The sequence below is a fragment of the Magallana gigas genome, chromosome 8 (genome assembly GCF_963853765.1).
Source record: "Magallana gigas chromosome 8, xbMagGiga1.1, whole genome shotgun sequence".
NCBI lineage: Eukaryota > Metazoa > Mollusca > Bivalvia > Ostreida > Ostreidae > Magallana > Magallana gigas.
In genome coordinates, this window is record NC_088860.1 from 19,204,734 (window position 1) to 19,218,733 (window position 14,000).

At 31.2% G+C, this 14,000-nt stretch overlaps 1 protein-coding gene across 1 annotated transcript in view; it reads right to left on the minus strand.

Moving 5' to 3' along the window:
• The window catches only part of LOC105332899 (phosphatidylinositide phosphatase SAC2), a 66,256-nt gene that overhangs the window by 51,661 nt on the left and 595 nt on the right, over positions 1-14,000 (minus strand). The window contains exons 2-9 of the mRNA XM_066068842.1: positions 13,130-13,210; positions 12,810-12,946; positions 11,119-11,247; positions 10,727-10,771; positions 9,168-9,365; positions 8,643-8,835; positions 8,077-8,144; positions 6,337-6,448 (exon numbers count right to left, since the gene is read on the minus strand). Coding sequence (XP_065924914.1) covers positions 6,337-6,448; positions 8,077-8,144; positions 8,643-8,835; positions 9,168-9,365; positions 10,727-10,771; positions 11,119-11,247; positions 12,810-12,946; positions 13,130-13,210 — 963 coding nt within the window. The remainder of the gene's footprint in view (positions 1-6,336; positions 6,449-8,076; positions 8,145-8,642; positions 8,836-9,167; positions 9,366-10,726; positions 10,772-11,118; positions 11,248-12,809; positions 12,947-13,129; positions 13,211-14,000) is intronic.

The following is a 14,000-nucleotide window of genomic DNA, read 5'->3' on the forward strand; positions in this document are numbered from 1 at the left end:
GTTGCTGGAGTTTGTAAATGGCCATTGGTCTTAACTATTTAACCACATCGAACGTAGAAGTAGCAATTAATTTCATTTACCGATTGCAGTAGCCTGATACACTGATACACTTGACAATATATTATTCCGAAAACTTTTTTTACGGTTGCTTTTAATACAGTTATGTTATGATAAACATTGTTGATTTTATGTAGGTTATCACCCTTTTGTGTTTAATTATTATTCAAATTCGAAATCCTTATACATGTACAATCATTAATTTAAAAAAAAATAATTATCTGTTGAGTATAGCAGTAATAAAAACTTCCTCAAAACGTAGCCAACGGCTATTTTCCGTTATGAATCTGAATAAAAATTCTTTACATCAATCAATTTAAAAAACTGTTAGTATTTTTCAAATGTTTTGAATGTAAATGGTTGAATATAATGATATACTGAAAAATAAATTGATTACATAAAAATCAAAAGTACTAGACTTTGACCCGTGCGTGCACGGGTTGACATTTCATATGATATCGAAATAGATACATCAACACACCGTATTGTTGCCATTTACATAATAAACATTTAAGCCTACAATAATACATTGTAAATAAATATTAATTTCACTACACTCTGCTTAGTTAGAATAATCTAACTGTGACTCGGGACAGGCCTATACCACAGTTAAAACGCTCCGAAACGATTTTGGAAAAATTGAATGAAGCTGCATTGAAAATAACAGTCAATTTATTCGTAATAAACCATTTTTGAGGCTGTAAACACCTTTCATCTAAAAATTTAATTCATATTAATGAAGAATTCAACACTTTCTCCAGCATCGTTTTTCACTTGCTTCGAGTTGACATTCGGAACTATCGGGATTTTTCATATTAAATGCACTGAGTAAGAGTTATCTCCCGTATTTCCTTTTGATGAAAATACTAGTATATATATATAGGACAAATTTTCAATGAATTATTTTGTAATATCGTTTCTGAGTTTATTCATGCAAATGTGATATTGTGGAAACAAAAACTATAGAGCCTCCCGTGATTTAGCGTGAACAAGATTGTAAAATCCGAAAAATCCATATGATTTCCGGATTTTTAAAAGAAATTTTCGTTGCATGATTATCAATTAGTGAAGCTTGATTGAGAAAAAATATAAACAAATTGGTAATCTTCAAGTGCCAATAATGTTTGAAATATATAAAACAACTGACAGTACTCTTCCGATTTCTCGGTATTAAAGCCTAAAAAAATCGAGTCTTTTATTTTAATATATCGCATAGCCCCCTAACTCCGTCACTACCCTAACTCCGTCACTTTCGGGAAACTCCTCGCCGTTTGATATCAAGTGCCATTATGACGTCATTTTTTACATGTCAAAAATCTTTAATCAAATGTCAACAATTTGCAACGGTTAAATTTAAGAATGTGTCAAAAAATAACAGAATTAAACCTTGTTCATTTTATGCACCATTAATTGTGTGAAATCAGCTAAAACTTTTTCACGGGTGTACTAAAATATCGATATTTCTGACATGCGGGCCCATTCGATCATTTACGGTGGTTAGCCATTTTTAGAGAGGTCAAGATGAAACATTTCACATGTAATACATTTTTGATTAAGGTAATTAATACATTTTTTTCAGTCCGCAATAGCCTTTATGCACTACTCTTGATAATAACGTCAAATCGCTCATGCCGCAATTTTTGCCTTATACAGGGTATATATATATCCGCTATATCGCTATTTAGAATATGCTACATTTCTAAAAATGTAATAAATAAATAATATAATAAGTAATATATTAATTAATGATATAAAATATTTGAAATATGTAAGGACATAAATCAAACGGCATCCATACATTCTGAAAAGGCCATTGTGATTGTTGTTACATGGACCCATTTTTTATTCTGGTGAGCATTTCATTTCGATGAAATTATAAATACAATTTAAATTGTATGCACCACTTTTACTTATTATAACTTGGCCTAGATACGAATTGAGTTTAAACTAAATTGTTAATGTGTCTTCATTCCCTGCCATATCATAGAGCATGTGGGTGACGGAGTTAGGTTCATAAGATATAATAGGCACGCGTGATAAACGTCGTATTCAGAGGGCTTATTTGAATATAAATAAAAATATTTTTGTTAATAATTTTATAAATTATATTGTTTCAGATTATATTTAGTTATTGCAAATGATAAAAACCAGAAAAAATAATTTACAGAGAAACGCGGGAGGTTTTCTGCTTATGGTGACGGAGTTTGGGTACTCGGGGATAGTAGTATAGATACTTTTTTACCATTTAATGTTTGCATAAACGACATATTTCTAATGTACAAATACAAAGCTGAGATACCATACAATCTTTTAAAATTGTTTCATTGACATCAAACACCATTTGATCCCTGATAATAGACCTGTGTGGGGAGAAAGTGCAAAATAGTGGAAATTCTTGGGGTTTATTTTTTGGGAACACTACACATTAACCCATAAGAGCGAGCATGGGTTGACAATTTAAGAAAAAGGCCTGAGGATATAGTTGACAAAATCATGCCATTGTAAATCAAAAACAGATCTTTGCTATAATAATTAGAAATGAATATATCTGTAGCATTCCATTTCCTTATTTATGCTGCGATTTCTACCATTTTTGCCTTGAAATGATTATCTATTTCCCATAGGCTTATACAGAAAAGGTACCCTCATCCTATGATACTATGATATATTAAAGAATGTAATTAGCTGTGACTATAAGTGAAATGCTACTGACCGAAAACATGAAGGAAATCACCAGTTTATTTTGAGGAAGTGATGAAGTAAGTTACAATTCTGGACAACTTCCTATCTATAGTCTAGAATATGCAATATCTACAGAAGAGTATTAGTGATACGTTGTAAAAGAATTCTTTCTTTAAAAATTCTAATTCAAAGTTGGAATATACATCTTTAATCTTGGGAAAGCCAACTTTAAAGTTTGAATTTCTTGGAAAAGTCAACTTAAATCTTAGAAATTCCAACTTTAATTTTGGAATTTCCAACTTGTATCTTGAAATTTCCAACTTGTATTTTGAAAATTGGAAATTCTAAATTTAAACTTGGAGTTTTGATGAAAATTCCGTATTTGGTAAATAACCATTAAAAAGGAGAAAGATAGTCCTTCAAGGTACAGTCATAAAATCAGTACCTCGATCTGGCTCAATCATTTAAGTAAAGGACAAATTTGATTCTGATTCCCTCTTGGCCTTAAATTAACTTTGGGTAAGATTTCTCCCAATCCCTCATTACTGCTGAAGGTCTTTTGACATAAAAATTCATATATGACAATTGTTGTTGTTTTTTTTCCTTTTTACATCAAAGCATGCATTTGTCACCATCATTTCCAATCATTAAAACTTATTTTCCTATGGTTTCTCTCTCAGGAATCATCGAGCGCAGACCTTAACAAACAAACCATTTCCAATAATGGGGTATTTATCCAAGATTAATTACTGGTATTTATCCAAGATTAATTACAACTTACTTGGTCTCATATTGCCTAAATTGCAAAAATGATGACATTGCTGATGTTATATATAATGCCCCTGACAGCAAATTTTATGAAAAGTACATCTTATATTAACCCTTCGAATCACAAAACAGTCTATATGCTCGTAATTTTAATGAAGGCCAAAAATTACTATAATTATCGAACATAATGATTTTAGCCCCTGCAAAAAACTCTAACATATCAATCACTTTTAACATAATAATGAAGTAGCATTTCACTAGTACTTTTAGAGATTATTTTAGTTTTAGCACAGTCATGACTTATGATAAATTAAACATTAATACCGAGTTTGACAAAAAATTACCATACAATTAATCCAGCAGTTCAATTTCAAATATTATATCATGGCAACAAATGGAATATGTGTGTCAACGTGATATAATGCTTTCTCATTTTGGATAAAATGTTTTCAAATTAAATCTCTGAATGGGGCTACAGAACAATTATATCATAGCGTTATCCTTTAAAAAATACCCCAACTGTCATATCTCATTTCTCGATGTATCAGTTATTAATGGTCCGACACAGACAACGTCATAGATCAAATTCGATATTCACTCTGGCATTGCTGCAGACAACCTTGAATGTTAAAGTCCAGCAGCAAGTTTTACCTCAATCAACTAGTTTTTTTGGCCCATTTTTATTTTCCACACCTCCTTTATGAATTGTATAAATCTAGAATATTAGCAACGGAACAGTTATTTTTTTCTTCCGATTACTAGTATTTTAGTTCTGTTTTCCATTTTGCATCCCTTGTACAGATCATTAAGCTGCTTAAATCTGCAATCATTTGATAATTGTAGTTGTACAATAAAATGTATGGCCTTTGGCATTTCAATGATATTACCATTAGTACTGCAGCAATTTATCATATAGCACATTGCTTGCAAGAACAGTAATATATGATTGAACTTTTTTTCAAGTCTGAAACTCCTCTTTTTTATTCAATTATTTCGAAGCTTCTGTAAACTTATGAAAATTTTATATGTTATTGTTGTTTTTAGAGAAACCACACCATTTTATTGAAGTGACAAACATGATAAAAGACAATCCTAATGCTATATTTCTGTGTCTTTTTGTTCATAGATTGGAGGTTGTTTAACAATCCTCCTATGCTATATATCCCTCTCCCAAGAGAGAAAGTGCCCATATTCCTCATCAATGAAATCAGCTTACTCTGGCACTTGAAAGTGAAGTTTATGAATTCAATCAACATTTCTTCAGAAAAAATGATCTATCAAAGTGACACATTTCCAATGGCATCATGCCACAGCTATTAAAGTGTGTAATTAATGACACTTTGCAATGAGTGATCCTCGTTTCAGAAGGGGAAAATATAGTCCAAAATTCTTTTCATTATGATAAAGAGAAATTAAAAATTTTCCCCAAATGTATGCATTTTTGTGCGTGATGGCTGCTTTTTGAATTATACTGTATTAGTATAATAAAATTGAGATGAAGCGGCTGTCATCTTCCAGTCTTTTGCAAATTGTATCCAGTTATTCATCAGACTGAGCTATTTTCCTGAACAAAATACTTTGCATAACTTGTGCATGGATAATATGACTGATGTCATCAGCTGCAAGCCATTTCTTTTCATGCTTTATTTTGTTTACTAAAAAGATATATAAATCAAGACAATAAAATTTATAGCCCTATTCAATACTTTGTGGCAGTTAGTTTCACTTGTTTTAAAGTCAATCACCATATTGATAGTATTATCCAAAATCCTAGACATAAGCAAGAAATTCATAGCTGTTCCTAAATCATACACTGGTAAAACTTTGCTTCATCAGTCAAAATAAGAGGCAAGTCAGTTAATGATTATTGACAATGATCTTTCTGGGAAAATCGCATTCATCCATGATTCAAAAAGTAGTGGCTGATTGAATTTAGAAACATTTTCTTTTCTAACTACAACAAACATATCAGGAGTCCTCCCTGAACTGTCTTGTTAGTGAATATGTAGAGTTTTATACTTCATTAGAGGTGAAAATGGTCAATGAGTCTATTTGTACAGCTATTTTCTCTAATTAGTGGCACCCAAACACACCTGCTCATGAACAGAATACCTGTCAATTTAATTGATTTATGGTTTTCATTCAATACACAAGATTGATTCTTTTACCCAAGCTTAATTGGACCGAAATGTTCGTCAAACATCTCATTTCTAATCACACTACTGGATCAGACCAGTCATATAGAAATAACATGAAGCAACTGCAACTGCAATTACAAATTGGTACATGCATCTTGGTTGAGAAAATAGACAAATCTTTCAACAAAATACATTGATTTTTTTCATTAAGTGAGTTAATGAAAAATGAGGATTTTGTTGAATGCACAGACTGATAGAATATACAGTTAATTCCAATATATGTATGTATATATCAGATGTGGGAAGGCATATGAAAATTGTGTTTTTCAAACAATTATGCTGGATATTTATTCCATTTTTCTGTTTGTCTTAAATATTTAACATGTACTAAACTGTATCTGCAGGGCAACAGAAGTTGCAACCTCCTCTATAACAGAGAGCTGCAGTGTGCTTTCCTTGAATATCAGACAACAATATTACTGTGGAATCATTCAAACTGGGTACCCTTCACCAAATTTAAGTATGAAAACATGGCCTTTTAATATCTTCATTATAGTACACTATATATACATGCAAATGCAAATTCGTTATTTTCATCTCACTGAAAGTTTGAAGATCATTGATGAAATTTGGCCCCCACAAATTTAAATGATTCCACAGTAATAGGCTTTCACACTATATCCATTCCTACCTTTCGTGAGACGAGGAGGTGGGCGGTACTTGTAGCCAGACTGACTCCAAAACACAGGGATGGAACCACGAATTTGCAGAAAGGACACCACATGGTGTGAAAAACGGATTATCTGTCCAATATCAGAATATTTGAACATTAATGATTAATGTGTGCTTGTTTAATACATCAATTTCAATTGTTATAAAGTATATATGTACTGTAGTTTTTAAAATAAAATTTCAACATGAAAGTTATTTGAAGCAAATGGATTGCTTATTAAGTGGGGATAAAAAATAATTGATTAGCTTTACTGATTTTTCTTTCATTTAATATTTATAATGACAGCTGCAATAACTTATCAAACATAGAAGAAATTAGATTCAAATGATTTCAGGGTTGGTAACATTTTATGTATGACGTTATCTTTGTTACTCTCGTGCCACTAATGATTTAATGATCTAAACTTGATTATTTTCAGCAACACATGTCACCTTCTAAGTGCATGGAGTGTGACAGATGTACAAACATAATATGTGAGAGCTGCTGAGTTTTGCAGGCAACACAGAAAAATATGCGCAAAATGAAGAAATCAATTTCCCCATGCAATTTTATGTTTTGATGTCATCTGTCCATCCTGTTTATTTTATCCCACTATATCAAAACCTTCCTCTTTATTTTTCTCTAACATTCAAAACATCATCAATATTTATTTAATATTTCTAAAAGTGAAATAATCTATAAATAAAAACAGAATTAAAAGACATTAAAGATTATCAGAGCAAAAGGTGCAAGTCTGAAATTCTTTTTCTGTACTCTGTGAATTCTGATAGTAGTTCCCTTATTTTTTTTTCCTAAGTAAATTGCACTACATAAAGAATGATCGCACCAAGTAATGTTCATTTCATGTTTTGTAAGTCATGTATTGCCCCAAACTAAGGGAAACGGAGGTTAATACTCAAATGAATAAATCTCTTCGAGAATGTATTGCTATTTCAAGACAGCTTTTCCTCTAATGGAAATTAGGCAGTCAGTAAATTTCTAACTCCTTTCAATATGAACCTATCCTTTAACTGCAACAGCACCCCTATATTTATTCCCTGTCTTCTAACACAGAGCACAGGAATTGATTTTACACCATACACACTAACTTGAACAAATTTTTTTGTTAAATACTCAATGATTTTCCTCAAAATAGAAATTTACTAAAGTAAAATACCTTGCAATTAAACCTAAGCATTTCATTTTACAAGATTTACAAGAAGACTATGGTACGATACAAAAGCACACATCGCATGCTGGAACATGACCTTAATCATGAATCTAATTGTGCATTCTATTAATAGGGGGTGAGGTAACTCTGAGTCAGGGATTTCATTGCAATCTACAAATTTACTTCCCCTAAAGGAATACTGACACAATGTTTATACTTGAATTATAGTTCTTGTGATATCTACTTGCAATTGATATTAGGATATATAAAGATTTTCTCAGACAATGTGCATGCACATATATAAACACAAAAATGTTAGAAACTAGAACAAAAAAATTGCCAACCCCTTTTAACATTCACTGTACAGTAAATGATTTCACATTTTGAAAATGAAACAAATTCATGATTTTTGGCAACATCATAAACTTTGAGAGTCAGATTTTTTTTTATAGATTTCTTTGGTTTGAACATATTTTATTGAATAAATCAAGGGGGTTGGAAAAAAGTCCTTACAACTTACTTGTGTCTCTCCCTGAATTCTTTCTTACCTGTTCCGTCTCTACATAGTTGGCACATGCTCCTGTTTCATCAAGACCCCGCATCTTTGTTCTTGTCCCTAAAAAATGGAGGTTTAAGTTGAATTTCTCAAAACAATCTGTTAAAGCAAGGTTTAATAACATATCAACATTACTAACAGTGACTAAGCAGCTCATTTTCTCATGCTTTAACAATTCATTCTGTTAAAGGAATTTTTATAACATACATGCATTAACAATATTTTACATTTCATTCAAAAATACAATAGATTCTGTAAAAGCAAGGGTTAATCACATTTTAACACTACAAAACAGCTCATTCAAAAATGTTTGAACAATGCACTTCATTTGCTAGGTATCAGGAATGAACCTTTTTATAACTTACAACAAGACAATATATAATTTCACAACCTTAACATGATTAGCCTTTTTTTTTGGGGGGGGGGGGGGGAAGTTCACAATTTTCAAACGATTTTCATTTCAGAATTAATTAGACAGACAAAATATAATAAAAGCTTGAAACTTTTACAATTTCAAACCTTAAAGACATTAAAAAAATCAAACATTTAGGGAGGTACCTGCTCTATGGATGCTCCGTCTGGAAATGATTCCTAACTGGTACTCCAGAGGTTCCAGATGCCTGGAGTTTCCATAATCCGGACTGAGATCTAGGGTTGATGTTGAGGACTGAGTGAAATCCAACACACAATTCTCTATCTGGACATAGCCCTGGATTACTGGGATAATCCAGTGAGAATAAAGCTTTTCTACCTGTAATTAGAATACATGTATTAGAACAAGAACATTGCATCAGCAAGATTAATGCAAGGGATCCAGTATTTTAGTTTTGAAATACAAGTACATGCATGTTCCAGAAATATTATAAAATGCACATCCTTTAAGTGGATATGAATAAAGTTTTTTGTATACAATTTCTGTTATTTCTAGGAAGAATTAAGAGGAGATCAAGCTCTTTGGGATGGGAAATGGAAGTGCAATGATTTGAACAAGGTCATTTCAAAGTTTCTTTAAAGATGTAAGATGTGCATATTTTTTTTGGTAGGAACAAGTGAAAAGTAATCATGTCTGCAAATTATGCTTGCCTCTGGGTCTCTGTCTGCTTGGATCAGCTCATCTAGCATGTGCCGGTTCCAAAAGAAGCGAGGGTCCACTTGCTGCCAAAGCGGGAGGTGTTTATTTGACTGGTACCCTTCACTATGTTGTCGCTGTAAACTGGTGGTCAAATCAAATGTCTCACTGTAGTAGAATGAGTCCGAATCTGTGAACATCTTCTGCAGCTCCTGTTGTGCAATTAATACACAAACAACAATTTACAAAACCTAGTATGGTTTAAATTATATTTAGGTGGAAGAATTAACAAGTCTTTATCCTGAGATTCCTGTCTGATATTCTTTGGCTGGCCAATCAAAAACAAGCCGGCCTAGCACTAATCGCCAATCCCAAAGCTGAAAACTACTATTCTGATGTTTTTGATTGACTTTGAAGTAACATTATAATGATATTACTTTGATTTTTGTAGTTTAAAAAGTTTTTTTCAGTCCCATTAAGGAATTTTTACTCATATGACATATAATGAATTGTCTCAGCATTTAATGAAACCAAAATTTATTTCAATTTTTGCACTTATTGCCATTTATCAGCAAGGGATCTTCATTATACTGATATCAAATTTACAGAGACAAAAAAAAAATTAAGAGACTTAGTTATTTGATATGTTTACATTTGTAAAAACATGAGTTTGACCTGAAAACAATTTAATCGTCTTTATACATACATGTTGGTATTTTATCCATTATTTCTTATTTTTAATGAAAGTGCATTCCTAGTCTAATTTATTTATAATTGGTATCCCTAATTCAAATAGGAGAATATTTGGAACATAATTTTTACAGTACATTATCTCAAGAAAATATTGCTGAATATACCAGCTTAAGAACAAAAAAAATTACACATCAAACAACTATAGGTAGTAATTTAATCTTCTATCTACAATGCAAAATGAAGAAAATTTGTAAAGAGATACGTACATATTTCATTACCGGTATATCATATTATACCTACAAAAGCTAGCAAGTACTACAGACATGATGTAGATTAATTGTTTTTTTACCACAGAGAGATCTGTTCCTGGCTTTATAAAGTAAGGAAAAGGGGTACAACTGTTACATATTTTAACCATCAAATTTAATTAGTATCAAAGCTAGGTTATCAATGTTAACCTAATAGAAAGTAGGTTACCCAAAATTATGCATGGGTTAGTTTCTACAAGGAGTTATTCATGCCAACGTGTGAAAAGAAACCATTAAGATTGATATTCACTAGCTATTTAAAAATAGTGTTTCAGTACTGAGTGGATAATTCAAATCTTAATTATCTCACTGAGTTAGAACAGAAGATAATTCATATCTTAATTATCTCACCTCCATACACTGAGCCAGAAGAGTGGATATTTCATATCTTATAATTATCTGATCACCTCCATATACTGAGTCAGAAGAGTGGATAATTCATATCTTATAATTATCTGATCACCTCCATATACTGAGTCAGAAGAGTGGATAATTCATATCTTATAATTATCTGATCACCTCCATATACTGAGTCAGAACAGTATAGATAATTCAACTCTTAATTTTCTCACCTCCATTATTCTTCTGACAAACTTTTCTTTATCTTTGACATCTTTCTGTAATATTATGACAATAGCCATTATCTATCAACATTGCAAAATGATTCAATCTGATAGCATAAAATAAAACCAATCCACCAATTGCAGGCAGATTTAGTATCATAAAAATCTATTCATTAACTTTTCGGAGTTTTATCAGTAATTTACTATACAAATCAAAATGCAATACATCATTTTATATCATACATTGATATCAATCATATTGAATTGATAACAAAATTTCATAAGTCATTTCAGTGATTCCTTCATCCTGATTCTTTTCAAACATGTTTCATGGGAAAAATTACTGGTTTTGGGCATCTAAGAGAGGACAGAAATAGATGATAAATAAGCTAGTCCATCACCTTCTTCGGTTTGACATTGTCCATTCCCGATTTAATTGTCTTCCATGCATTCTGCAACTGTTTCTGTTGAATTCCAGTTTGAGAAATTGTTTTGGGTTTCCTTATGCCAAAATGATGTACATTGCAAAGCTAAAAAGGTATAGATTATACAGATATTTAAACATTTTCAATCTCAACACAGACTTTATATTTTGCTTCCTTTATTCTAAAATCATACCAAAGGTTAAGAGATCAATTTTTACAAAAATGGCATAACGATATTCAGGAATCGACTAAGGGTGTTATATATAGAATTTATAAAACAAATTTTGAATGTGAACGCTACTTACTCTTGTTACCCAGTAAATTAAGAAAAATATTAGTTAAGTTTAGAACTACAAATCATCATCTTCCGGTTGAAATAGGAAGGTGGAGTATTGTTTTATGAAATCATGTCTTCAGTCGATTATATCACATTAAGAAAACTGTGTTTCTTTATTTCAAAAACTAATCATATTGTTCGTTCAACCCACTTACTTTCTTGAACTTTACAACTATATTGTATATATGTAAATATGTTTGTTCTTCTTATGTACCTCTTGTACCATTATATGGTGTTGAGTGAAAATAAACTGAACTGAACTGAACTGAACGGATCCTTGACACCCTATAACTTTTTCTTTTCGTGACAGTACGTCACAACATAGAGATTTTAACCCAATATAAAACAGCTTATATCGCCAAATTTTAGTGTCTGTCTCTGAAGCACAATGGGTGAAGCTACAATCTACTGACACGCTGGTCCCAATTTCCAAAACTGCAGAGAATTTTGTTTTCATGAATAGCAGTCATATTTTAAAATTTAGCTGATTTTTTCTCCCCAAAATTTTAATTTCCCCCCGTCATTTTCAAGTAAAATTAAACATGCTAGAATTCCATATCTTTAAGTAATTTAGAAATACATGTACGGCCTTGTAAGCAGAACTTCTCCAAAGGGTGTGGAGGCCCCTTAATTAAGAGGGCACTTGCAAGCAGTAATACAAACACCAATTACTGTAAACCAACTTTATTTGCAATATGACTGTCTGCAATGACTGTCTTTCAGGGCTTCCCTGAAATACTTATTTTGAAAATGAATAATTTTCTCAGTTGAGCCCAAAGTTGAAAACAATTCTAAACAAATATAAAAGACATAGAAGACTTATCGTGATTAAAAGTTGGTTAGATGTATCTTTACAATTAACCTTAATATATTTTTATGCATTCTCTTAATTATATCATAGGTGTATATAATAACCATCACATTGAGGGAGATTTTTTTCACTTTCTCTGACAAACACATTAGTGTGGGCAATACCGGTACTTTTTTTCACAACAGGATCTAGTTATGCAATGCGAATACCAAGGGGATATGAAGAATTACAAATGATAGCAGATCTGAGAAAGGACTTAAATCAAATCTAGACATTGCATAAAAACCAATTAACAGGAAAGAATCAATTTTTAACGCAAAAACATAAAGCATCCTTTTCTTTCAGACTTTCTCAGATCCATGCCATATTTGTGAAATATTTGTATGATACTTAATATTTAGAAATTTGTATAGAAAACAAAGTTTTCTTCATGCAGCCTTAACTATAAGCTGAAATAAATCATAGAGCACCACTATATTAGTCTCACTTTACGTACTTAAAAAAAAAAAGAACACTTACATCTAAATCGAATTCTTGAGGGTCGGCATCTGAGAGTGGTAAAATAATGACTTTGTTGACTTTATAAATCTGATGATCATCCAACACACTTCCTACCACTGATTTTTGTTTGATTAAAATCAGTCGCCAGTCATCATCTGTCAACACACAAAAATATTGTATTAATAAAACATATTACCATTATTATAATTAAATAGATTTTAATCGAAATGTTACATGTTTTCTATAAAATAAAGATCAATCAAATCATTGTGTGGTGGGTTAATTAAAATATAAAGATTTCACTGGAAAATAAATTGTCCTCTAGCAACACTTAATACCTGGATGAACCTTTATCTTTCCAATCAATCCATACACAAGACCAATGCAAACTGGATTCCAAGCCAGGCATATTTCATCTCCTTGAGACAAGATTTAAGAGTAAAACATTAAATTAAAAGAACACATTTTATGTACAAGAGACAGAATTAGTAATTAGATTCAATTACCGGTACCAATAAATGAGTGGAAAATGTATATACATAAATTTAAGCTACAAAACAATGCATGGGTCACAGTGCACATACAAGAACTCAACTTAAGAGTTAAATAAATGATTTTCTACCAAAATTAATAATATTTATATATTAAATATCAATATAATGAGTGTATTTTTTCATATTGTGACGAAAATATGGTTGTAAAAAACGATATTTGGATTGTAAATATAAAAGATGACTTGATTACCTTTAAGTTTTGATATACAGTCAAACCTCGTTATCTCGAACTAGATTGGACTGGTTAAAAACTTCGAGATATCCAAGTATTCAAGATATCAAGGGTAGAATACTTAAAGCATAAGTGGTTGGGACTTAAAACTCATTTCGACAAATCCATTGTATTCGAGATATCGGTGTTTGAGATACCAAAGTTCAACTGTAATTACCGGGTACAAATAATTTAAGTGTCCTATATGACTATACCTTAAGTTTTGATATAATTACCAGGTACAAATAATTTAAGTTTCCTATATCAAACATTTGATGGACAATTTCTGTTTACATGCAATCAAAAAAATATAACACACAGCAATACCTGTGAAAGTATTACAAAATTCATAATGTTATACAAGTCGACTAGTCGACTAGTGAAGTCAAAATGTTTGGGTACGAGTGGACCACAGAATTTTGGTTATGACCAGACTTTTTGATT